This window comes from Dicentrarchus labrax, unplaced genomic scaffold, assembly GCF_905237075.1.
Source record: "Dicentrarchus labrax unplaced genomic scaffold, dlabrax2021, whole genome shotgun sequence".
In the NCBI taxonomy this organism is placed as follows: Eukaryota; Metazoa; Chordata; class Actinopteri; family Moronidae; genus Dicentrarchus; species Dicentrarchus labrax.
This window is the reverse complement of record NW_026136722.1, coordinates 7,071,354-7,095,124: the sequence shown is the minus strand read 5'-3', so window position 1 is coordinate 7,095,124 and position 23,771 is coordinate 7,071,354. Positions and strand designations below refer to the sequence as shown.

The 23,771-nt window shown below is 41.8% G+C and overlaps 3 protein-coding genes and 1 long non-coding RNA gene across 6 annotated transcripts; 2 read left to right on the top strand and 2 right to left on the bottom strand.

Moving 5' to 3' along the window:
• Nucleotides 1-957: 957 nt before the first annotated feature.
• pvalb8 (parvalbumin 8) lies at nucleotides 958-3,856 on the top strand. 2 transcript variants are annotated; one of them, XM_051387953.1, is made up of 6 exons: nucleotides 958-1,078; nucleotides 1,173-1,208; nucleotides 1,694-1,761; nucleotides 2,289-2,421; nucleotides 3,005-3,114; nucleotides 3,542-3,856. In XM_051387953.1, exons 3-6 carry the CDS (start codon nucleotides 1,701-1,703, stop codon nucleotides 3,565-3,567), a joined length of 330 nt encoding a protein of 109 aa, XP_051243913.1. In that variant the 5' UTR covers nucleotides 958-1,078; nucleotides 1,173-1,208; nucleotides 1,694-1,700; the 3' UTR covers nucleotides 3,568-3,856. The 2 variants fall into 2 exon arrangements, with proteins under 2 accessions (XP_051243913.1, XP_051243912.1); XM_051387952.1 differs by having other exon boundaries at nucleotides 969-1,208.
• On the bottom strand, nucleotides 1,940-13,128 carry LOC127356312 (uncharacterized). Its single transcript, XR_007881967.1, has 2 exons — nucleotides 13,041-13,128; nucleotides 1,940-2,476 (listed from the first exon to the last, which is right to left on the bottom strand). It is a non-coding gene; the product is annotated as an uncharacterized LOC127356312 (long non-coding RNA).
• On the top strand, nucleotides 13,067-17,570 carry aimp2 (aminoacyl tRNA synthetase complex interacting multifunctional protein 2). 2 transcript variants are annotated; one of them, XM_051387951.1, is made up of 4 exons: nucleotides 13,067-13,221; nucleotides 15,020-15,241; nucleotides 15,594-15,828; nucleotides 16,684-17,570. In XM_051387951.1, exons 1-4 carry the CDS (start codon nucleotides 13,207-13,209, stop codon nucleotides 17,070-17,072), a joined length of 861 nt encoding a protein of 286 aa, XP_051243911.1. In that variant the 5' UTR covers nucleotides 13,067-13,206; the 3' UTR covers nucleotides 17,073-17,570. The 2 variants fall into 2 exon arrangements, with proteins under 2 accessions (XP_051243911.1, XP_051243910.1); XM_051387950.1 differs by having other exon boundaries at nucleotides 13,067-13,335.
• A 1,918-nt stretch (nucleotides 17,571-19,488) lies between these two features.
• Nucleotides 19,489-22,335, bottom strand: zgc:161969 (uncharacterized protein LOC569044 homolog). Its single transcript, XM_051387948.1, has 2 exons — nucleotides 21,978-22,335; nucleotides 19,489-21,631 (listed from the first exon to the last, which is right to left on the bottom strand). Exons 1-2 carry the CDS (start codon nucleotides 22,167-22,169, stop codon nucleotides 19,919-19,921), a joined length of 1,905 nt encoding a protein of 634 aa, XP_051243908.1. The 5' UTR covers nucleotides 22,170-22,335; the 3' UTR covers nucleotides 19,489-19,918.
• Nucleotides 22,336-23,771: the final 1,436 nt, after the last annotated feature.

Genomic DNA, 23,771 nt, shown 5'->3' with positions numbered 1-23,771 from the left:
AAAGGCCAGTGCGCAGCCCTGGCTTTTCAGAAAACAGGAACAAACAAAATGATCAAACACCAGCAGAAATGAAGCCAACGTCCAGCCCTGTATGACCTCTGACTGGTAGGCTATACCTCTATTTAAACAGTGCATGTGAATACCTGGGACACTGCACATAATGCATCATCATCACCATCAAGGCTGGATGGGACACCGGCAGCAGAGGGTGACCTCGGGTCCCTTAATCAGCACAGTTGACAAAGCAATTTAGTGAGACTGTCCCCCACGTCAGTATGAGAGAGCGAGAAGGCTCTAAAGCGTCCCTGACATTCAGCATGAGCAGCTATGTGTGTGTCTGGGGTTATAGTAGATTTGGTTGGAAATAATATTAACCCCCATCGTGTGAATCTGGGGCAACTAGAGCAGGTAGATCCTCAATGCATCCAGGCAGATCTGGGCAGGTGAAGCGCCTCAGAATGCCAGACTGCGTAAGGGCCGACCTCTCAGGTATGACTCTATAATCTCACACTAACCATTGACACAGTCCTCCCGCAAGACTACAACAAATATGACATTAAAGGGTCAGTGTCGGCTGACATTGTTGACATTTTATTTCCCATAACTCACCTCAAATGTAACGATAAGGGCACATTTGCAGCGGGAACGTGGCTCAGATGTGCTCGTTCTGGGACTGCTGCCTGTAAAAGGATATCTGCATGAAAGGGGTGGGGGTGGTTGGGGGGTGCAGAAGAAACAGCAAGAGAGGGAGAAACGGAGAGAGAGAGAGAGAGAGAGAGAGAGAGAGAGAGAGAGAGAGAGAGAGAGAGAGAGAGAGATTGCAGTTGCATTACAGCCTCCCTGCATTTACTGTACTATATAATTCTAGAGGTGAGAGGAGGTGGGGTTCGGGGATGATGGGAGGGAGTGGCGGATGGAGAGAAGAATGCGCTTTTTAACTTAATTTGCTATTTACAAGGGCGTTACAGATGTCCACGGTCCGGTCTCTGTGTCCCCGGGCGTTATAAATAGCAAAGGTTAATTAGTTAGCTGAGAAATTGGATCAGGGGCGGGCAGTTAGAATTTGATCCACAGACAGGTAACTCAAGCAATCCCTATTGTCACTGCAATCAGACCTATATAAATCCGCCTTGACAGACAACAGTCACCACATAGCCTTACCTCTCTTGCAGGATCACCGACCCGCCGAGAACACCCCCCCGAACACGGTAAGTTGCTTTGTGGATTCAGGGAGGTTGCTAACCCCTTTTTTAATGATGGAGAGTGGCTGCTTTTTGCTTTTTGCTTCTTCTTTTTTTTAAATGTTGATTTAGAAAGATTTTGAAGAGAAGGATGCTCTGGCTCCGGTTTATTCAGAGCGCTTCCGATGCTGCTTGAAGTTAGATGACAGGTGAAATAACGGCGTGCGTAAAAGGGGAGACTTATTTGCGTCGGAGGTGACCAAAAAAAAAAAAAGCCAAAGCGAGAAAGTTTTATAATGTCTAATGTGTGGGATGAGACTGTAACTTATTGGAGCAGTTATTTCACATTTTAACTTTCATAAGAACTTAAGGCTTTCTCTCTCCTGACTTCATCGGTCCGTAATGTCACCCGGACACCTCCTTGTCTCCATCAGTGTCAAGTTGGACAGTTTGCTGCTGTACCTGCACGGCCACATATGTTAATAATTCACCATGGCTTGTTCCTCCTACAGGAATAAAATGTCGCTCTCATCTATCCTCTCCGCTGACGCCATCGACAGCGCTATCAAGGACTGCCAAGGTATCGTCTTCCACCAATATCATTATTGCTCTCTTTATTCGATTTTTTTTTTTTTTTTAAAGTTCTATACAGCATTTCTACTGGAGCCTGTGCAGTCAGACTGGTTGTCTCTATGTTATTGCCTCCAGGAAGTCTGTGAAAATGTTGATATGGAAAGATGCATAGGGGCCAAGTTAAATACAGTGTATGGTTAAGGCTTTATTGATGATTTAACAGCATCAATTAGGCACAAGTCCAGACAAGTCATGTTAGTTTTATCATTGGAGGTGTTAAAATACAAAATATTCCACAGGGAGCATTGAGGATGAATATTTTCCATACTAAGAAAAGAAAGTTAGGAAATTTACAGCACACTTAATAATACCTTAAGATGATCTAACATACCAACAACATATGTTATCTTGTCTCCGCAATTTAAACTATCTGATCTTCCAGAGACTTGTCTTCATTCTAGCTTAGTGAAAAAACTTGACTACTAAATATTGAAAATGAGCTCCTGCTGTTCCTGACTTTCTATCCTCCTTCAGCCCCAGACTCCTTCTGCCCCAAGAAGTTCTTCCAGGTGTGTGGCCTCACCAAGAAGAGCCCACAGGATGTGAAGAAGGTTTTTGGGATCCTGGACAACGATGGCAATGGTTTCATTGAGGAGGAAGAGCTCAAGTGAGTCAGCGGCCGCTTCATTAATGACAGACTTTTTTGCTGTATTTGATGGCCCCTGAGACGGGAGGAGAGACTAGAAGTTGTCTTGGGAAATAATCACATTTCCATTTAGTTTTCATGTTGCATGTTAAGAGGATCCTCGTACATCATTAGTTTATCCAACTTATTGACACAACTCACATTGTTTTCCACATTATATGTGGGATCACGGATCACTGCAGCACACCTTTATATCTATCACCCTCAGAACATAACAGATGTAAAAAATCTAACACCACTTATGGGACAGGGACTGTTAATGTGTAGCCATTGTAATAGACTGTCTGCTCAATAGAAATTGTGTTCCTGGCTGTACAGCAGCACAAAATATCTGATAACTGTAGTAAATTACACGAGAACTTCATATAACTTATTATTACTTATTTTACATCCCGTTACTTGTGTACATTTAAGTTCTTTTATAACTTTTGTAGGACAGATTGAACCTCTGAGTCTGTTACCGATTTCTGCCTTTATGGTTATTGCTATGTGTCCAGTTGTTCCTCTGACTTTAACTTCTTCTCTGTGGCTTTGTGTATGCCAGGTCTTTCCTCCAGAGGTTTTCCCCTGGGGCTCGCGCTCTGACAGACAAGGAGATCAAGGGCTTCATGTGTGCTGCTGATGACGACAGCGATGGCCGGATTGGAGCAGATGGTGAGAGGATCGAGACTTATTTGAGATAAGATATTTGATATATGTATGTGTGATTAGAATAAAAAATCCACATATTTTATATTTTCAATTAGACTGCAAATTGACTAAATTTGTTTGGTTGTTTTAGGTCAGTATGCCAGAAAGAGAGGATGTAGCAATCATAGTTACGCTCTACCCCCTACTCCCTTTTCTGTCCTTCAGTAGCATGCTTAGTTTAATTGATTAGACAAATCACATCATTGACATGTTCTTAACTTTAGAGCACAACAGTGCCACTGAATTACAGTGCTAGCTCTACCTCTCTAGTCGTTTCATATCTTTATTGTTGCTAAATATGAAACACACATTTTCTAGTTGAGGCCGGTGTCAGACAGATGAGATAAATTATCGGGTGTCACATCTTACTAATGTTTTTCTTTCTCTACAGAGTTCCAGGCCATGGTCATGTCCTAAACAACTGGACCTCATCTCTCCAACTCAATGAGACCCCCCCCTCCAACCTCCTCCCTCTATTCCACTGCTATAAGGGCTCTCTTAGTTTTAGTTGTTTTCCATCTAGTTAGATGAATGATTTTGATTCTTTTTATTTTGCAAGATTCGCTCTGGTCCACAGACATACACATTCTCATCAGGTTTTTAGTTTTTTTTTTTCATGTTTTAGAGAGATCATAAAGCGGTATTTCCCAAATAAATGTACAATTTACCAAATTACTGAGAAAATAAAATAATAAAATCCAAAAAACGGCAGTTCTTTTCATTATTTCTATTCAAGTGTACATGTTTGTGTGTTTCTGAACAGTATGTCTTCTTGATGTGGTTTGAGATGACATCAGGTGTGCCAAGAAAAAAAACTAGTATAGTCAAGGGAGGTTGTTTCATGTGCACAAGATGGTCTAATTAACCCTAGAGAGTGGGAATCCATACATGATGATCCAGATGCGCCTATGCACAAAACAAACCATTTTCTTTAAAATTCCGTGGCCTCCTCACTTACCCGTACCGAACACACAGGTATATGATATGTAAGAGTCCTGAAAACCCGGGGTTTCTGATTGAGATGTATATACAGTACAGGTGTGTGTTTGTGTGAGAGAGTTTATACAGTGAGAGAGCTAGCGCAAGGAAAAGGCAGAGTAGGTGACCTTGATGGCCACCTGAGTGTCACAGTGGCTGGATCGAGTGACACCTGACCTCAGCTTTGTAAATAAACCCAGTTGAACCTTGGTGCTGCTCAGGCTGGGGTAACAAACCACATTGACACACACACACGCACACACACGCATACACGCACACACAAACAAACCCAATGCATTTGCAAAAATCAAATATGAGATCAGACACAGGTGACCATCCATGCAAACACACATAAGTATGCACATAAACACACGCACATCAGGGTTGTTGTTAATACAGGAATCAGTGTGAGTGAGAATGTTTGTGTGCGATTAGGAGATGCAAACTCTGCAGAATGCTGTAGCTGAGAATGCTAGCATTACATGTATTCCTTTGCCAGGTTTCCTTGGCAGCTCAGAACAGCTTGCTCAGGATATTAAAGAAGAATCATTTTATCACGCTCACCCAAATTCTCAGACAGATTGACCATCTCACAACTCTGCATGCCTCCTCCAAGAGACTTTAAATAGCATACAGCTTTTTCATTCTCTGCACTTACAGGATTCAGGGGATTAAAACTAACAACTACTTCACTATTCACCCACCCACTAGAGGCGCCAAAATACAGAGTCCCATGCGTTCTTTCACTGGTTCCACCTTGGTGTCATTTCAATAACCTGTATATTACAGGGAGAAGCTGACTATTACAGCAGACACCTGCTACTCAGAGCTATGGGGCAAACCCTGGTATTAGTAGGTCGTGGCTAAAAGTGTGGCATGTGTTGCTCGATTCAGATTTTCAGTTGTAAGAGCGTTCTTTCTTCAGCCAAATGTGTGTCTTGTCATATCACTGTCACTGTCACTGTCACTATGAAGTGATATAACTCTGACAAGGCCAATCTGATTTATTCACAATTTAATATGTTAAAACCAGTGACCATTTCAGACAATATCAGTCATTTTTATACCAAAATCCATAAATAATTTAGTGTTTTGCAATAAACATGCAGCGATGTACATAAGATCAAGTATACAGTAGAGTGAAACAAACTTTTAACATCCTGCAAGTTTGTATGTGAGTATGAGCAAAGACAAAGCTGGAGAGATCCTGTGAGAGATATTGTTAAGTTAAGAGAACATTCAGAAGTAATGATGTGTATTTGAGTGTACATATACATACTTGCAGTCTAAAAAGATAGTGGTGTGCTAAAGCATGAGTCTTAGTTTGAACTTAACATTGTTATAAATAGTATACATCATTATAAATGTAAAAAGAAAGACTGGGTTGAAATCTTTAAAAGTATGCAAAAGCAAACTTTGGGCATCCATGCATATAGGAGGTGTAGTAATGTCAACATTATAATAAAAAAAACTTTATTGAGGACATTGTTCAAAAGAAAATCAATTAGATGAAATGTTTTGAAACCTAATTTAGATCTACACAATTTGAATTAACTTATATTAATTATGTATATACTCTACATAAAAATGTATGTGCATACCAGAGCATGTTATTTATAGACAAACTGTTGTCTGCCAAGACAAAAACACAGGACATGCACAGAGAGACAAACAGCTAATTAGATCATCATGTATCAATATCTGCTGTTATCAGTTTCTGATCCTCTGCAGACATTGGGTGGAGCAGTGAGAATGTGTGTGGGGGATGTGGGGGTTAGGGTACATGACTGAAAGCAGGACAAGGTTGGGGAAGCCAGTAACACAAGCCAGGGGACACACAATAGAGCCATGACCCCTACAGGTCAGGAGTGGCGAGTGGTAAACAGGAAGGAAATGTGAGCCAACAGGTCGACACTGACTGCTGGATGTGCTGCTGTGGGACATCAGTACAAGATAATGTGACAAGCAGCTTACCTGGACTCAAGGGCAGAGAGAGAGAGACTGTAGCTCTGAGAGCGCAGCTCTGACAGTTCTGTTGGGCTGACAATGTGAGAAAAATGACAAGCAACAGCAGTTGATGGACTGCAAGATGAAACATGGAGGAAGTCTTGACATTATTTCACAAAACTGGCCTTAAAGGACCAGTGTGTAGGATTTAGTGGCATTTAGGGGTGAGGCTAACTAACTAACAGATCATCGCTGGCGTCCGTATTGGACGACATGGGAATGTGAACGGGCAGTTAAGTGTGTAGTAGAAACTATGGAGGCTGCGAAACTCCCAAAAAACATAAAAGACCCCGTCTACAGCCAGTGTTTGGTTTGTCCGTCCAGGGCTACTGTAGAAACATGGTGGTTCAACATGGCAAACTCCATGAAAGGCGACCTGTGGCGTCTATAGATAAAAAAGGTGACAAAAAAATGTTTCAGTGAGGTGATTATACACTACTGAAAACATTATACACTGGACCTTTCACCTTCATCTGTCGAGAGAGGCGGCTGTGGTTCAGGAGGTAGACATGAGAATACTGCCGGTCTGATCCCCAGCTCCACCCTCTGCATACTGAAGTGTCCTTGGGCAATGCTGTGCCATCAGTGTGTGAGTGTGTGTGAGTGGGTGAATGTGACATGTAGCGTAAAGTGCTTTAAGTGCTATAAAAGTGTAATCCATTTACCATTCAAGATAAAAAAAAATAAGGGCTGGATTGAACTCAAGGTTGTTACAGTCTGATACGTTGAAAATTAAATGTGGGGTAGCTTCCTCAGATGTATTAGTGGTGGGTGTTATAACTTCACATGACCGGATGACTGCGTACGCTTGATGAACTTCCAGAGACTTGACTTTAACTGCATGAAGTCTTACTTTATTGAAGATCCTGCAGTAACATGTTGCATGTTTATAGGTATCTGGGTTTCCACCTGGATAACCTCTTCAGCTGGAGTGATCATGTAGATCATGTATGTTCCCGTTTACAGCAAATGCTGTATTTTTTACGCAGACTGAAGGTGTTTGGTGTCAGCCAGAACATCATGTTTTTATTTTATCAGGCAGTGATGGAGAGTATCAGGTATGGGATGACGGCGTGGTTCAGCAATCTCTCCACACAGTCCAAATCTAAGTTGCAGCGCCTGGTACAGACTGCCATGAAGGTGATGGGGAGGACTGAAAAGCTCTCCCTTCAGTCCATCTATTAGCAGTCTGTACTCCGCGCGGAGAGTATTGTTAGACCCGTCCCACATCCTTCAAACGGAATATGAGGTCTTGCCTTCTGGCAGAAGGTACAGAATCCCAAAATGCAAATTGTACCGTTTTAAAAACTCTTTCGTACCCACCTCCATCAAAATTTTAAATAGATCTGTACGCTGAGGCCTGGGAAGTGTGCAATAACTTGGTGTTCTGTTTGTTTTGTTTTTTATTTGCTTTAATCTTTCATTGGATGTGTCATGAGTGTGTATGTAGCCTACATGTATGTCTTTAGTTGTTCTATGTATTTTATGTGTATTTATTGTCTGTAAGGGCAGCTACTACTATGCACTACGCACTTTGAGTCTATGGCAAATTTCCCCTAGGGGACAATAAAGTATATTCTAATCCTAATGTCTTCAGTGATAGCTGAACGAATCCCACACACTAAGTTACTCTGCCTCCCACTCAGACAGTAACTTTATCACAACAGTATAAGTATGTGGCACTATATACTGCAGTGGGGGATCATTAGAAAGCAATATGTAATAGAAAGCCTTTATGTATGTCACATGGGATGTTGTGGGGAAGGGGAGGTATTCTGCAGCGTTTGCTCTCAGAAAAGTGCGTTTTGTACTGTAATGTCACAGGATGTTTGAGAAAAAGTCTGAAGTGTCATTTCAAGCATTAGGGTAAATCCATGTAGTAAATCATGTACTTTCTAAATATATAATTTCAGAGATAATAAGAAGGGGTCATACCATGAGAAATCAATACATACTGACGATGAGAACTATTTCTTACTCGGTTAGTCCTTACATGACGAGTGAGGGTTTACTTTTGTTTCCCAAGAACCAGGGGAATGAAGAGAGAGGTTAGAAAAGATAAAATGTTAATAGGGTTGAATTCAGTAGTAGACATCACAGTAGCAGCAGTAGTAGTAATAGTAGTAGCCGCAGTAGACACCTTGAAATGTTAGGATGCAGCATTAGGTAACAAACAAAGGAATGGAGTAGCCTAACCAAGCAAACTTAAAGTAACTTTTACTTAACTTTTATATCAAAATGTTTTGTGGGACCGCTTACAACGAACCATGCCATTTGTGTACATAGGCACTTTATGGGATGGACACATAGGCCTAGCCTGCTTGTCTGCTTGGCACTTCAATAATTGATGCCCTCGCTTCATTGTCACAAAAAACTCATATCAAGAAAGGAGTGTCAGGCTCACCTTACTGATTAAGTCTGTGTGAAACTTTAATGCGCACCCCATCTTCAACTGATAACAAACTTGAAGTGCTCAAGCAAACGAGGTAATGGGGAGCTGAACTGTTTGGACGCCCGCCTTGCATCCAGTGTCTGCTCTGACAAACGCCGGTCATATTTTGACTCATTCCCAGTGTTTTGGAGCCTGTACGTATCAGAGATGTTGCTACCTGATAGTCTGAACGGTGAGGAACGTCGTAAAAGATTTAACTGGCGTGTTAGGATGACTGAATGGGCTTTGTGAGCTCTTCGCAGGAACTCTATCCATAATGCAGGGGATGACAGCACTGCCACTGTTCCCCAACAAGCATTAGTCCTGAGCCTCTACTTATGATGTCTGCGTGCAGCTTCCCTTCATTAATGAATGATAGGCCATGCAAGTATCAATGTCCACTCCTGAAACACACAAAATCTATTTCCACCCTGACATGAGCCTACTGTTTACATATAATTTATATACACATGGAGCTCTGTCTATTAACTAGACTAATGCAAGTTTGCAATATGAACTAAAAGCCACACCCTGCTTAAACCCCTGAGCAGCTGCAACATGTGCTGACTCACCCTCAGACTGAGTAATAGCTGTCGTGGAGATGTAGACAGGTACTTTGCAGACTTTTCCAAATGAGAAGGCACAATCAGATAAGATGGCGAGAGTCATCCAGGACAAACTTACTTTGACTAGCTGAATAATAGAGGAAAACTGTGAGAGGACAACTAAAGAACGTTTGTGTCTGACTGGAGTTTGGCTGGTAAACACCTTACAACATCCATAAATGTTGGATAAGACACATACATAGAGTCAGCTAAAAAGCACTTTCATAAGCTTAGATTACACACACGGTGCCTTCAGAAACTCAGACAACATTACGTACAAGTGTCTGCACCTAAAAACATAGCTTATGGTAATAGTTTTTCATCAACAAACATCATCAACTTTCATCAACTACTGCTGTTTACATGTATTACAACAAACAGGGTATACCTTTAATCTCTTTACAGCAGTACAAATAAATGTTAAACCAACAACCCATGAGTATCAATGTCACCCAGGCTAGTTGTTTCCCCCTGTTTCCAGTGTTTGTGCTAAGCTAAGCTAATCAACTTCTGGTTTTAGGAACTTTTTGTACAATTCTCTTATGTATTTTTTATTTCTTAACAATCATACATACTTTCTTCTTCATTTGACATATTCAGTGTTTTTCCCCCTGACACTTGACCATTGTCCTAAAGCTGTTTGGTTGTTTTAACTGCATACTTTTCTAAGGACCCCATCTACAGCCAGTGCTTGGTGTGTCCGTTCTGGGATACTGTAGAAACATCGCGGCCTTCACAAAAGAGGACCCGCTATAGATAAAAACAGCTCATTCTAAAGTATCGAAAACACAATCATTCTTATTTTCAGGTGATTAAACACTGATGATACCAATAGAGCCTCCTGAATGTTACACACTGGAAGTAAAGTATTTATTGCCGTCTGTCAGTTCACACACTGTTTATCTCAGTCAGTGACCCAGAAAGACTGTACCTGAGTACGACAGCACCTACAAGACCTATGTCACCCCCCCCCCAATGCTACCTACAGCCTGACAGACTTCAGCTACCTTGTTCCTACATGATTTAAAGAACTACTGTGAGGTTTCAGCTCCCTCCGTATAGTCTCAGTTTCTCGCTCAGGTAGTCTGGCCATCAGATCCGACTATTACCTCAGTAGAGCTGCCAGGTTGGACCCAGCATCCCCCCCTCCCTCCCCTCCCCTCTCTCTTGTTAGATTCCAGCAAACAGTGAATTATTCAGGGTTAACAAGCTGTTGGAATGGCAAACGCAGTTCTGCATTTTCATTAAACCTGTCCTTCTGCGTCTCTTGTAGCTGAGGAGAGGATGAGGGCTCAAGTGTGAAACAGTATTAGACTGATTCCTCTGACAGAAAGGTGACAGAGAAGATGGTGACGGCGAGGGGGCCATGTGTGTCAAAGGAGAGTCCGGTATCAGGCAAAGTCATGGCCTCCTCAATTGCTTCCTGGTAGAGGATTGTGTTGCCTGATTTGAATGAGTCAAAAGATCACTTGTGATTGTTAACGCTGGCTAGACTGAGCTAACTGGTTTTGATTGGTGTAACAGGTTGACTGCGATAGGACATGAAGCAGTCAGATCTTAAAGGCTTTGTTTATGTATTTGTCCTCAACAGATATATTAGGTAAAGCAGACAGAGTCACAAGGTACAAACCTCCACTGCAGCCCAGGGGCAGAGCTATATAATTTCTTTCTTGGTAATTTGAATTTCTTGGTAATATTGTCTGTGTTATACTCATGGCAACAAAGCATATTGAATTCATTCAATTATTCATGGGGTTGCAAGAGGGTGGCAGAGATATATGTAGATTTAATTGCAAATAAATATCACATATATTAATATTTACTTGAAAAAAGGCCCCAAAAAACAAGTTATTTGAACTCTTAAATTTTACAATATTGTGGCACATTAGTAAAACATTGAATATCAGTATTTAATTAGATAAGAAATTCTTTTATTTCCAGATCTTCAGAAATTTTTCATTGAACTTAAGCCTATCAGTTAGTATAAAATGTGGCCATAACAGATCATTAAATTATATGGGTTTATCTCTGTTTCTGTTTTAACATTCATCTAAATTAATTTGACACCATTTGACACCGAACTGGAGTGGCAGCAGGGAGGTCAGGCATTTCTGCTGTGTTAGACTATCACTTATATTTCTCCTAATCTGTCTCTGAAGCTGAAGGTGACCAGTTACTGTTGACTCCACTTAATGGCACAGAGCTCTTGTATACTCACCCATACACACAATCCCATGCAACCTCACACACAAGGCTAAAAGGTCACACTAACATACACATATAAATACATATGCACACATTTGTGTACATTTGGTATGATTGATTTTGAATTTATGGGATCTTTTAGAACTAATATCCATAGATATGATGTGCTTTCTTTTTAAAAAGCCACCACTTGGATTGAAATAGACAACAACAAGAACATAATATTCACTCTAATATATTATTCTTTGTTATTGTCAAAGAAATTAAACAACTTATTAACTTATTGCTAAAACTGCACGTGTGGCATTGATTATTACATTTAAACAGTTTAATTTTGAACATATTGGACATTGCTGAGCTAATTTTACAGCACATTGTGGAGAACCATGTTCCTGTTTGACTGCAAACATTAGTAATTTTGAATTTTCTGTCCTTATTAATTTTATGTCCTATATTAATATTATTAATCGTGTAGGACCTTATATATACTGTCAGTGTGTAGGACAGAGAAATGCTGCAGCACTGCTCTCTACAGATGGAAATTTAAAAACAATATTGCACTTCACCCCGTTGAGTGATGTCAGGTATGCTGCCCCGGTAGGAGCTGTAAAACCTCATAATGATTCCTCTTGTGTCAAAGAAAATTAATCTTGGATTAAATAACATATGGTCAGCTGTACTGAAAGCAACTTGATCCAACGTGGATCAGACAAGAAAAACGTTAAAGGAATGACTGACACTAAATGCAAATAAACTTATTTCATAACTTCACATATTAAACTGAATCTTATTTGTATCACCATCAGTGAATCAGACTGTCTTAGTTTAGTTTAAGTTCATATCAGTATGACCAACTCCACTGCTGACTGCTGACCTCCTGCATTGTGCTCATTAAATGAGAGAAACTATACTGTGGCGCCCTCTAGTGCTTTTGGGGTGATACATGCAGAGAGAAATGTGGCGTATAACATGTACATGTACATATGTGTCAGCACTGAGTGAATATTAAAAACAATACATTAAAAAAACAATCCTATACTATCTTATCTCCAAACAACAAATTAAACCAGGGGTTCCCAAACTTTGTCATGTAAGGGACGCCCATAATATATATATATATATATATATATATATATATATATATATATATATTAGATCCCATAACCACAGTTTATTAGGATATCCCCAACCCTATCTCTGTCCTTGTTGTTACAATATCCAAAAAATGGGAAACTTAAAATATTTGGTTCCTCATTTTTATAGGAATCCCCTACAACCTACTCAAGGACCCCAGTTTGTAGGCCCAGGCCCCCTTTGGGACTGCCAGAGGATGCCAGAGGGGCCTCAAACAATTTGATGGAAGTTGTCTAATTGCCTCCCAGTCAAGACATCGTTCATGTGTCAGTGTTGACCCGGTAACAGTCTGCGTCTGCCACAAAGCTGCTGCTCCTGAAATGTACCTATATTTACTGAATCTACTGCGTGAAGATGTTAAATACAAATGTTATAATTATTATATTAATAAAAGTAAGAAAAGGTTTTCAGAAATAGTTTTTTAAAAGACATCTTGCAAAAGAGGAGCCCGGCCATTTGTTAGTGATATTTGAGGGGGGGGGATGCCTTGGCATGGAAAAAGTTTAGGTACCCCTGAGTTAGTTACTCACCTCCACGTCACTTTCGCCGGACGTGACGTCACTGCGGCCTCTTCCCTGCGTCACCGGGAGCGCTGCTGCTGCTGCTGCTGCCTGTCAACGTCACACAGCCCTCAGAGGACCTCTGTGTAGCCGGATTGTGTTTTTAACTGTTTCTCTCCAGTAACTGCCCTCCACCATGCCCATGTACCAGGTAAAGCCCATCGGTGGGGGTCCCATAAAGACCGACCTGCCAACCTGCATGTACAAGTTACCAAATGTCCACGCGCAGCCAGGGAACAGCTGCACCTCTGAGCACGCGCTTCAGGTAACTCATTTCACTCCGACGAGGGTTTTTATTTTATTTTCAACTTATTTCAGCTTGAGTTTGTCCCTCGTTGTTTGTCCCTCGCGGCTCGTTTTTGGTCTTCTCACGCGCTGAGACACGCGCATCTCGGACGGTGTGTTAGCGTTAGCCTTCATTAGCCGAGTTAGCCTGCTAGCTGGCTAACTTTAGCCTGTCAGTACAATGAGTAACCTCACTTTCGGCTGATGCAACAATTACTACACGTCTCCACTGCTCCATCAGCGTTTAAAGGTTATTAAACTGTATTTAAAGGACGCTATTACAGCAGTATTTCTCCGCCCTTTGATGCATTGGCGTTAATTGTTATTAAAATGGATATTATGATAATATGGCCGCACAGAGGAGACCCTCACACTGTGGTGGGCTGGGACTACTAACTTACATCTACTAGTACTGTACTTAAATACAGTTTTAATGGTACTTTGTTGGAGTCATGCCACTTTTTACTGCTCTGCATTAATCTGACAGCTATAGTTACTTTACAAATGAACACACACCTTAATGAACCTATAAAATATGAACAATATATATAATTTTGTGTCAAATATGATCCACCTTATCCAACTACATCTGTAGAATCCTACTTACACATTAACGCATGAGCAATATTAATATAATATATAATAGTGAAACAATATTTCTGCATTCAGAACATTTATTTTTATACTTTGTGGACATTTTGTTAATATTATGTAGTTAGCCTTAAGTATTATTTTACTTGTAATGGAGTATTTTTTACAGGGTGATATTGCTACTTCTACTTAAGTGTCTGGATACTTCCTTCTGGGGTAGACATTGTGGCACCAGACTATAATGGCATAATATATACATATATATATATATATATATATATACACCGATCAACCATAACATCATGAGCACTGACAGGTGAAGTGAATAACACTGATTCTCTGGTTATCATGGCTTCTGTCAGTGGGTGGGATATATTAGTCAGCAAGCATTTTCCTCAATTTGGAGAAGCAGGAAAAATGGGCAGCGTGAGGATTTAAGCGACTTTGACCAGGGCCACATTGTGATGGCTAGATGACTGGGTCAGAGCATCTCCAAACCTGCAGCTCTTGTGGGGTGTTCTCGGTCTGCAGTGGTCAGTACCTATCAAAAGTGCTCCAAGAAAGGAAAAGAACTGGAGACTGGGTCATGGGGCAGCCAAGGCTCATTGATGCACATGGAGAGTGAAGGCTGGCCCGTGTGGTCTGATCCAACAGACGAGCTACTGTAGCTCAAACTAATGCAAAAAGTTAATGATGGTTCTGATAGAAAGGTGTCAGGACACACAAAGTGCATCACATTTTGTTGGTATGGAGCTGCATAACATCATAACCACCAAGGGTGCCTAGGTGGTCATAATGTTATGGCTGATTGGTTTGTGTATGTATATATATGATGGTACAAGACAAGTATCTACATGAGGTCTAGTCTTCAAAAAGTCTCAATAAGTTGTCTTTCTTTGATCCTTCTTGTATGTGTGTGTATACTGGTAGGGTTTATTTCAAGACTGGGAATACATTTAATCTGTTCTCAGTACTTTTTGCAGGATTGTGCTCAAATTGATCAATGCTCACACCGTCAAAATTCCCATTTATGGTTTCATCCGAACTGAGCAATTCTCTCTTTATCTCACCAGAATGGCGAGGTGGACCCAGCAGTCAAAGCTCTGGAGGCCCGGCAGGATGAGATCATGAGAAAACTGTACGAGTTGAAAGCAGCTGTGGAGGGCCTGGCCAAGACGGTGACCACTCCAGATGCTGATCTGGACCTGACAGTCAGCAGCAGCCTCTCCTCCCAAAGCCTCAGCTCCACAACCTTCAAAGGCGCCGTCACAGACCTGGACACACTACTGGGGAAGGTGAGAAACTGGGAACTGTACGTGTTTACTCTGGAGAAAGTGTTTGTTATTGACACACTGACAGTATGCTTCTATTTCCTGCACATACTTTGACTGCATTTTCTCTGTGGCAGTATCCGTCTATAGATGTTTCTCCTGACCACACCCATCATACCTGCCGACTATTACACGTTATAAATAGTTTGCTAACATGCACAACCAGCTGGAATTTGTCTTGAAGCAGATATGAGGGTGTGGACTCATTAAGCCTGTTTGTGCAGGCTGCATTGGCCTTTGTTACAGCTGTCAAATGTATTTTGGATGCTGCACGTATTTACCTCTTTTTTTAAATTTTATTTATTTATGTCACAAGGACCTCGGTGCTCTCCGTGACATTGTTATAAACGCCAATCCGGCGCAGCCACCCCTGTCCCTGATGGTGCTCCATAGCCTGCTGTGTCAGCGCTACCGGGTGCTCTCCACCGTCCATGTCCACTCCTCAGTTACCGGTGTGCTGCCACAGCTCCTGTCCTGCCTCGGTCCACGCCATGCAGACAGCTACGCCCGCCACATGTTCCAGCTGGGCTTCACCCTCATATGGAAAGATGGTAAGGCACATCGAGAAAGGCAGAATGTGTGGGGGGAAGGACAGAAGACAAGGAGTGATGAAGACAGTGAAACAATTACATTCACACAGCTCGTTTTAAATCAAAACTAGTTTTATATGCTAGTGCGACACGTTCCTGATAGAAACATCTCTTCTGATTTAATTTGGATTTAATGTGAGTGTAGGTGGTTTTAGTACCTTTCACCCTGGAAAAGTAATTACAAGAAACAATGAAATAAAAACAAACTGTAATCAGACATTTGAGCTGGGTGAGTTATTAAAGGTGCAGTGTTTAATATTCAGGAGGATCTGTTTGCAGAAATGGAATATAATATTCATAGGTATGTTTTCATCAGTGTATAATCACCTGAATATATGAATCGTGTTTTTGTTACCTTTTTAGAATGAGACGTTTTTATCTACAGACTCCTTTGTGGGTGTGACCATGTTTCTACAGTAGCCCAGAATAGACAAACCAAAGACTGGCTCTAGATAGTGCCGTTCACAGTTTTTGCGTGTTTTGCAGCCACCGTAGTTTCTCCTGCACGCTGGGAAGGGGAGGGTGAAGCGAGAGAGTGACAATCTCCAAGAACACTGCTAGATGCCTCTAAATCCTACACACTGGACCTTTTTAAGAAGTCAATTTGAATATTGTCAGTAATTAAATTTTTAAGAACACAACTTTGGAACTTATTCTGACCTATTTGGACATTATTGTCGTTAATCTACATGTCATGACTATTCTGTTTATGAGTGCTATTTCTAACTAGTGTCATATTATCAATAATTGGCCATTTACAATAATTTATAAACACTTGAGCTCTTGTTTACCATTTCATGTTTGTGCTATTCACAGTCCCCAAACTGCAGATGAAGTTCAGTGTCCAGAACATGTGCCCCATTGAGGGCGAGGCCAACGTGGCGCGCTTCCTCTTCAAGCTGCTGGCGCCCTACCCCAGTGACCCTGCTCTTGCCACACTGGTGGACAGCTGGGTGGACACGGCTTTCTTCCAGCTGGCAGAGGGCAGTGCCAAAGAGCGGTCCGCCGTCCTGCGGGCACTCAACTCCGCTCTGGGCCGCAACCCCTGGCTGGCCGGGCCGGACCTCTCCCTGGCCGACATTGCCTGCTACTGTTGCGTGCTACAAAGTGGCTCGGCCTCCTCTGCTCCCACTAACGTCCAGCGATGGATCAAGTCCTGTGAGAACCTGGGTCACTTCAGCCCTGCCAAGCTACTTCTGCAGTGACGAGGGTCGTCCCGGGACGGATACCAGAAAGGGTGTCTTATCCAAGCAAAGTGAGAGAAGGGCATTAGAATATTAAACTATACCAGCCATGTCTGGAACAGCTTCTAATGCTTCCTTCCTTACTATAGTATATCACTGAACTGACAAAGACTCAGTAGAGGCAACATGGTTGACCGTTAAAAGTAAAAGTTGTCTGGGCCATGCTGCGTTTGTATAAAAATAGAGATTCTAAGGCTATTTTTGCAAGGGAGGAAGCATGAGAGGACTGTAAAGACAGGGGCTTGGTGGTGGATTAAATCAAAGGTACTAACAGAAGTTGTTGGTCCAACACACACTGTACACCTTCCACCCACTTTGTGCCTAATATGATCCAGTTCTAAATGTGTGTGAGTGTTAATGTGTGGCAACGGGTATTACTAATATGTTTTCAAAAGTAATACTTTGTACCATTTGTTTTTCTGACATCATTAAAACTTCCACTTTGGATCAAACTTTGAACTGGGGCCTGGGGTTTGTTTCATTCAAAGACAAAAAATCCCTTAATGCAACCTGAACAGGTGGCATTTACTGAAGTGCACCTCTGTGGCCAACAGGTGGCAGGATTGTCATTTATACATTAAAGATAATGTCCAAACTATCAGAGCCGCACCTCATCCCACCATACATGGAGTGGAAAGTAGGGAAACACTAAACAGTTGGTTCGGCCATGACAAAGCTAAGAAAAGAACTCACATCTTTGGAAAAATCTCTACTCCACCTGGCTTGCGAAAAGAACAAGGAAGCAATCATAGCCCAATGTAGTCCCTTATAGCATCACACAGAGAAGCAAGTCTGCAGACCTCCTGGCTTCAGTGTTTGCAATTTATATATCGGAAACACTCTTTAAGAACAAGTCAAAGAGAAACCTTTACAATACTGTTAAACTTCATACCTGAAATTTCATGTTTGGCATTATTGTCATATCTTTTTTTACACTGTGTGTGGATTTTAAATATAACATTTAATAGTTCCTGAGCCTGTCTTCACTCAAAGTGGAAGTACTGAAAAACAAGTAGAAATCCTGTATAAAAAGCATATTTTAAACATTTTACTTACATGTTCTAATCTAATGGATACCCACCAATACTGTTTTCTAAATGTAATATGGAAAATCGGTTAAAACTTATATAAAGATACTGAAGAAGAAATGTTGACTGAATGTTTGATGTTTAAAGTTATTTTTGAAGTTGTCCTTTCATTTTTCAGTTTATTTTCCAGAGTGGGTTTACTTATTGCAGTTTAGTTATATATAAATATTTAAAATGTTTAGTTTTAATTCCATTTTTAATATGGGGGTAAATTTGACCCAATTGACAAAGACTAAAACTGGACATTCCCTGTATATTTTTATTTTAGTTTTATAAGTACACAATATCATTATTTTTTTTTTCTAAAGTCTATTCTTTATTTTTATTTCAGTTAAATAAAAACCAGATTAGTCCTAAAGCTGTAAAACATTTGTATCCACAATCTTTAAAAATACTTTTAACTTTGAATGTGAATTAGTCACCCAGCAGTTAGTGACCTATTTTTGTAACATAATTATTTCACCTTTTCTTTCCTTGCACCAAACTTTATTATTTTTGACTCCTTAAACCTGTAGCATTTTAAAATGTGCATCTAAAATTGCAGCTCGGTTCTGAACCGGTTGCTATGCTGTCAGGTTTTAAGGTTTTATTCTCTGCAGAAATCCTCTAGCTACACACATTTCCTGTGTTCTTCCTCTGCAATCAGATGTTCGAGCCGTGTTTGTCCTTATCAGCTGATGTGCTGTTGAATAGAATCCCGATGCCCTGTCTGTCAAGCAGAATAGATTTTGGAGGGCAGTTTCAGAGCAGTCCACTGCTGGGCAGTCTTATACCGCTGCCTGCTGCAGGCGAACTCAGAGAGATAACTAGAATATATACTTATTCATACATGCTATGATGTTGAAAAGTAGAAAAAGCAAATCCCAGAGCTTTTCATACTCTCTCAGGGTTGGTTTTGCATCTTCAGAAGTGTCATGTTTTCGACAGCTCGGGTCCAGACAGAGCCTGTGTATGAGTGTGTGTTTGTGCGCTCTGACAGCCCCCAGTTGGTCCCCAGGCAGCTGCCTGACAAGACGAAAGCTCTTAGCTGACATCTGGGCACATGGCAAGGAAAACACCGGGGACCATGCAGCACTGGATATTTGGTGTTTGTGTGCTCTGTGTGTTATCCTCACACACAAACACACACTTTTTTGAAACGGTTATCAGTATCTGTTCGTCAAGGAGGGGGTTGCATGCAAATAAGGCAGCCTTTTTACCATCCCATCACTGATCTAATTACTTTTGGTTTCCATTTGGTTTTCGTGAAAAAAAAAAAAAAAAAACACAAGACAGAAAAAAAAAAAAAGCTCTTTCCTTGTCTCTTTATATATGATATAAAACATACAGACAGGAGATGCATTCTCATTGAAGAGCTGTAGAAAAAACAAACTAGCTTAACTGAAAGACAAAATCACTTCAGTTTAACCCTGTGGCTACTTCAAATCACAACAATAGCACAGATAGAAAGATGCTTCTGTCAGAATAGTCAGTCCTTGAATGCCATTGTCCATGATTGTCAATTAGATATTTCCATTAGGCCATTCAGGAGTGGAAGATATATGCTATCAAAACAGGTAGGGGAGGAATATTAGAAAACAGAAAACACATCTGGGCTAAACTGTCTGAAATGAGATAAAACTCAGGGTTTTCCTGTAATGATTTTAGCACAATATGGTTTGATTCTGCATCAATTCAAAGGCTGAGAGAGAGATAGAGAGAGAGTCACTGGGAATGTATTCACTCAGTGACCGAAGTGCACACGTTGCTGTTGTATCTCAAAAGCTGAATGCGTTCAAAGTAGTCGTCGGTCAGAAAGTTTCTCTGTGAGGTGACCAGGTTGCCTTTCTGACTGAAGAGACGTTGGACGGGGGCTGTGGACGGCAGGGTGGTGTTGTATTTAAGGAAAAGCTGCTTCACTCTGGGGAAGTCCTGCAGGCACTCGAGGCTCTTCCCCGTTCCTTCAACATACTTGCGGATCTCCTCCATCACTCCCCGTTGCTGGATCTGAATGGCGGGCTTGACGGGCCCGTAGCTGAAGAAGTCGTCTTCAGATTTGATGGTCGACAGATTGCGGCTGGGGTTCGTCTCTGTCACGTTACAGGGGTCCACCTGGGAGGCCTCCGTGGCCAGCAGGGCGCACATCTCCTCCCTCTCGGAGGCCGCCATCCACCACAAACGAAACTGAGGAGTCGTTGCTGTCGCGATCTTCGCCTCCGTGCTGGCGAACAGCTCCTGGAACCGCACATCGATGGCCACCACGATGGCGCTGATGACATCGCCAAAGTAATTGGCCGCGTCTTTCTGCTCATTTAACTTGTTCTTGAGACTGAGTACGGTCGGGATGACCAGCCCCAGGTAGCACTTCTGCTCCGCTTGGAAAAGTTCAAGTGCAAACGCGAGCGGGTGGAACACGGTCACGTACTCTTTGAGGAAGGCCATCTCCTCTGGCTGCATGCGTGGGACCTCCAGGCGGGCACACAGCTCGGTCAGCTCCCGCTCGGTGAGAGAGACGATCTTCTGCACCGCACAGTACTCCACGTTCCAGCGTATGACGGCGGGGACGACAAGAGCCATCTTCCCGATCTCCTCCGCCGCATCCATACCGACCTGAAGATGGTGGCACTTGTTCCAGATGGCGTACAACTTGGCCATCGCACTGTAATGCAGCTGGCACATGGGCCCCTGCGACACAGCCTGCCAAAAGTCCTCGGTGACAATCAGCTCCAGGGTGTGAGACGCACATCGCTGGACGGTGGGCAGAAACAGGAGCATGTCCTGCTCCGGCTCGCCCTCGAGGACTGCGCTGACGTTCTCGTAGAAGCCAATGTCATCGTCGTTTTCCGTGCTGTCCATCGCAAACTCTTTGAACACGCTCATAAAGGGGCTGCCGTTGTCAGTGACCGTGGTCTGCACTTTGCTCTCGATGTTGTACGCCACGTGGATGTCGTGTATCCGTCCGGCAATGGTGTCATACGTGATCCGGCCCTGCAGCCGCGCGAAGCCCAGAGCAGCAGACTTCCTCTCCAAAGAATCTGCGTCGATCCAGTGACAGGTCATCCCGAAGAAGCTTCTGTTGTTGGCTGTCCAGATGTCAGCCGTGGTGCACACGTACTGGATGTTGCTGAGCTTTGCCATCAGCTCTTCACGCATCCTGGAAAAACCCTGGTCCACCTTGGTAAACAAGGTCACCCTGTCCATGGACTTTAGCCCTTCAGTTAAGCCTGCAATCAGCTTCCTGAAGCCTGGCTGCTCTAGCACGTAAAACGACTGGCAGTCTTCCACAATGAAGTTGAAAATGAGATCATCAGTCTTTGCTTGGGTCATGCATTTGGAGATGATTTCTGCTTTAAGTTTTTTCAGCTGGCAGTGCCTACTTTCTTCACCATTGTGCTCTTCTTTCTTCCTTCCCCTCTTGGCATCAGGCCTGGCTTCACAGCCCAAATGTGTTCTCTGAAAGACAAAACAAACAAAAAAAAACACACCAACAAGGTCTCTGGTTACTTGTTGGAGGTGTGCCATTTGTATGTCCTGAGTTTTCTAACAGTTTGAAAACTTCAACTGCGATGCAAATAACAAAAAAAAAACAAAGCACTTTAATAACACATAATGATTAGATTTTTTTTCCAGAGGAGTTGATCATGAAGAGCCTGCAGCGCCATGAGTTGGTAATCAGCATGCAGCTATAATGTAACGTTGATAATCACGAGGGGAAAGCTATTCATTCATTGACTCTTTCAAACATTAACCTGGCGGGTCCGGGAGATCAGCACAGGGGATATTACTTTCTGCAACTTACGTCTAAATGCTTCTTTAGGTTTGACGTGGAGGTTTTCGACGTGGAGAGCAGATTAACCCTCGGCAGACATAGATTACACTGGACGATGATATTTTTCCCTTGATCTGCCTTGTACGTGAAATGGTGGCGATAACGCCAAGTATGCATGGCCGATTTAGTCTCGCCGCAGGGTTCATGGTGATCCACATCCATTTCGGACGCTACCCCGACTGTTATTGACGTCTCGAAATATAATAAAAGTATCGTAATCCGATTTAGTAATCGTGATTACACGTAAAGTAACGATGGCGGTAGAGAAATCCTCATGAAAAGGGGCAGGCCTTTGTTCGGATGTTGGCCCAGAAAACAAACAAGGAGCCGACACCGTCGTCATTTTTTTTGTTCGGCGCATGCGCGTTGATAACCTGCGAGTGAATAGGCAGTGGAGCCGTACGCATGCGTGTCACGCTCACGGGGGCGCAAGCGGCGTGACGTCGCTGTCCGCTCCTTACGGTTGTTACTCGCGTTCATTGAAGTACTCTTACGAGCGTTTCCTTTTCCTCCGAGTGTGGCAGCGAGTTTGGCGCCACCGTCAGGCCTGCGGAAGTAAAGGAGAAAAAAAAGATGCCACAGCGTGTTAATTGATCCATTGTATCAAAAGCATCCAGTCAGACATGAGACACAGCGCAACACCTGAGCCGCAATTACAGAACAAAAGCCTTACATCATAGTTGGATGTTAGAAACACAGAAACAAGTAGTACATTTACCTTTGATTTACACAAATTAATCACTGATGTATATTTCAATTGCATAAAAAAAAGGTTTAAAAACAATGTCTTTGTTTTAATATGCTCATTCTTCCAAATTAAAAGACACTACACCTTCTTAAACAGTTAAAACATGTTGATTGTTTTACTTTTTGAATAGTTTTCTATTTTAATGTATGTTTGTATGCTGCTACTGGATGCTTGAATTTCCCTCGGGATAAATAAAGTATCTATCTATCTATCTATCTATCTATCTATCTATCTATCTATCTATCTATCTATCTATCTATCTATCTATTGACATGGGACAAGCAGGATTTTCTCACATCACAATAAGTTTGGGAGCCAGTCGTGGTCCAGTGTGTAACTCACACAGGTGTGACGTGGAGATTTGAAAGTAGGAGACATCTGATAAGATATTCCTTTATTGATCCCCTGTAGGAGAAATTCAAGTACGATAAAAAAGTCACAAAATAAGAACATTCTAAAATAGAAAATATAAGACTATAATGAAATATATATACACTATATGAAATATGCAATAAAATGTTGTGCAAAATATCTTGATCTCTAGTAGTTAAACCTTTGAATTGAACAATATTTGCATATAAGTTCTATTTTCCAACCAAGGAAAGGGAGTATATGTCATTTAAAGAATTCTGACAAAGTAAACACATAAGTAAACATATTAGACACAAACTATTAGTCCAACCAGATTAAGTCTGGAGGGGATCCACTGAGGAAAAGGAGGAGAAACAGCTCCATGAAAGAAATGTGTAAAGAATAAAGAATTGCACTAACCTCTCTCTTTATTCCTGTTCAGAATACTTACAGCCCATATAATGTGCCATTGTATTGTAAAGCATTGGGGCATATATTACCATTCAATGTTTTGCTTATTCCTGAGGGCATTTTATGTTGTTATCTCTGGTGGTTCAGTTTGTTGAAAGCTGTTATCTGTGAGTTGTTAGTTGTGCAGTTGTTTCTATAAATATGATGCATTCACACTAATTTGACGAACACAAACAAAAATAAATAAATAGCCA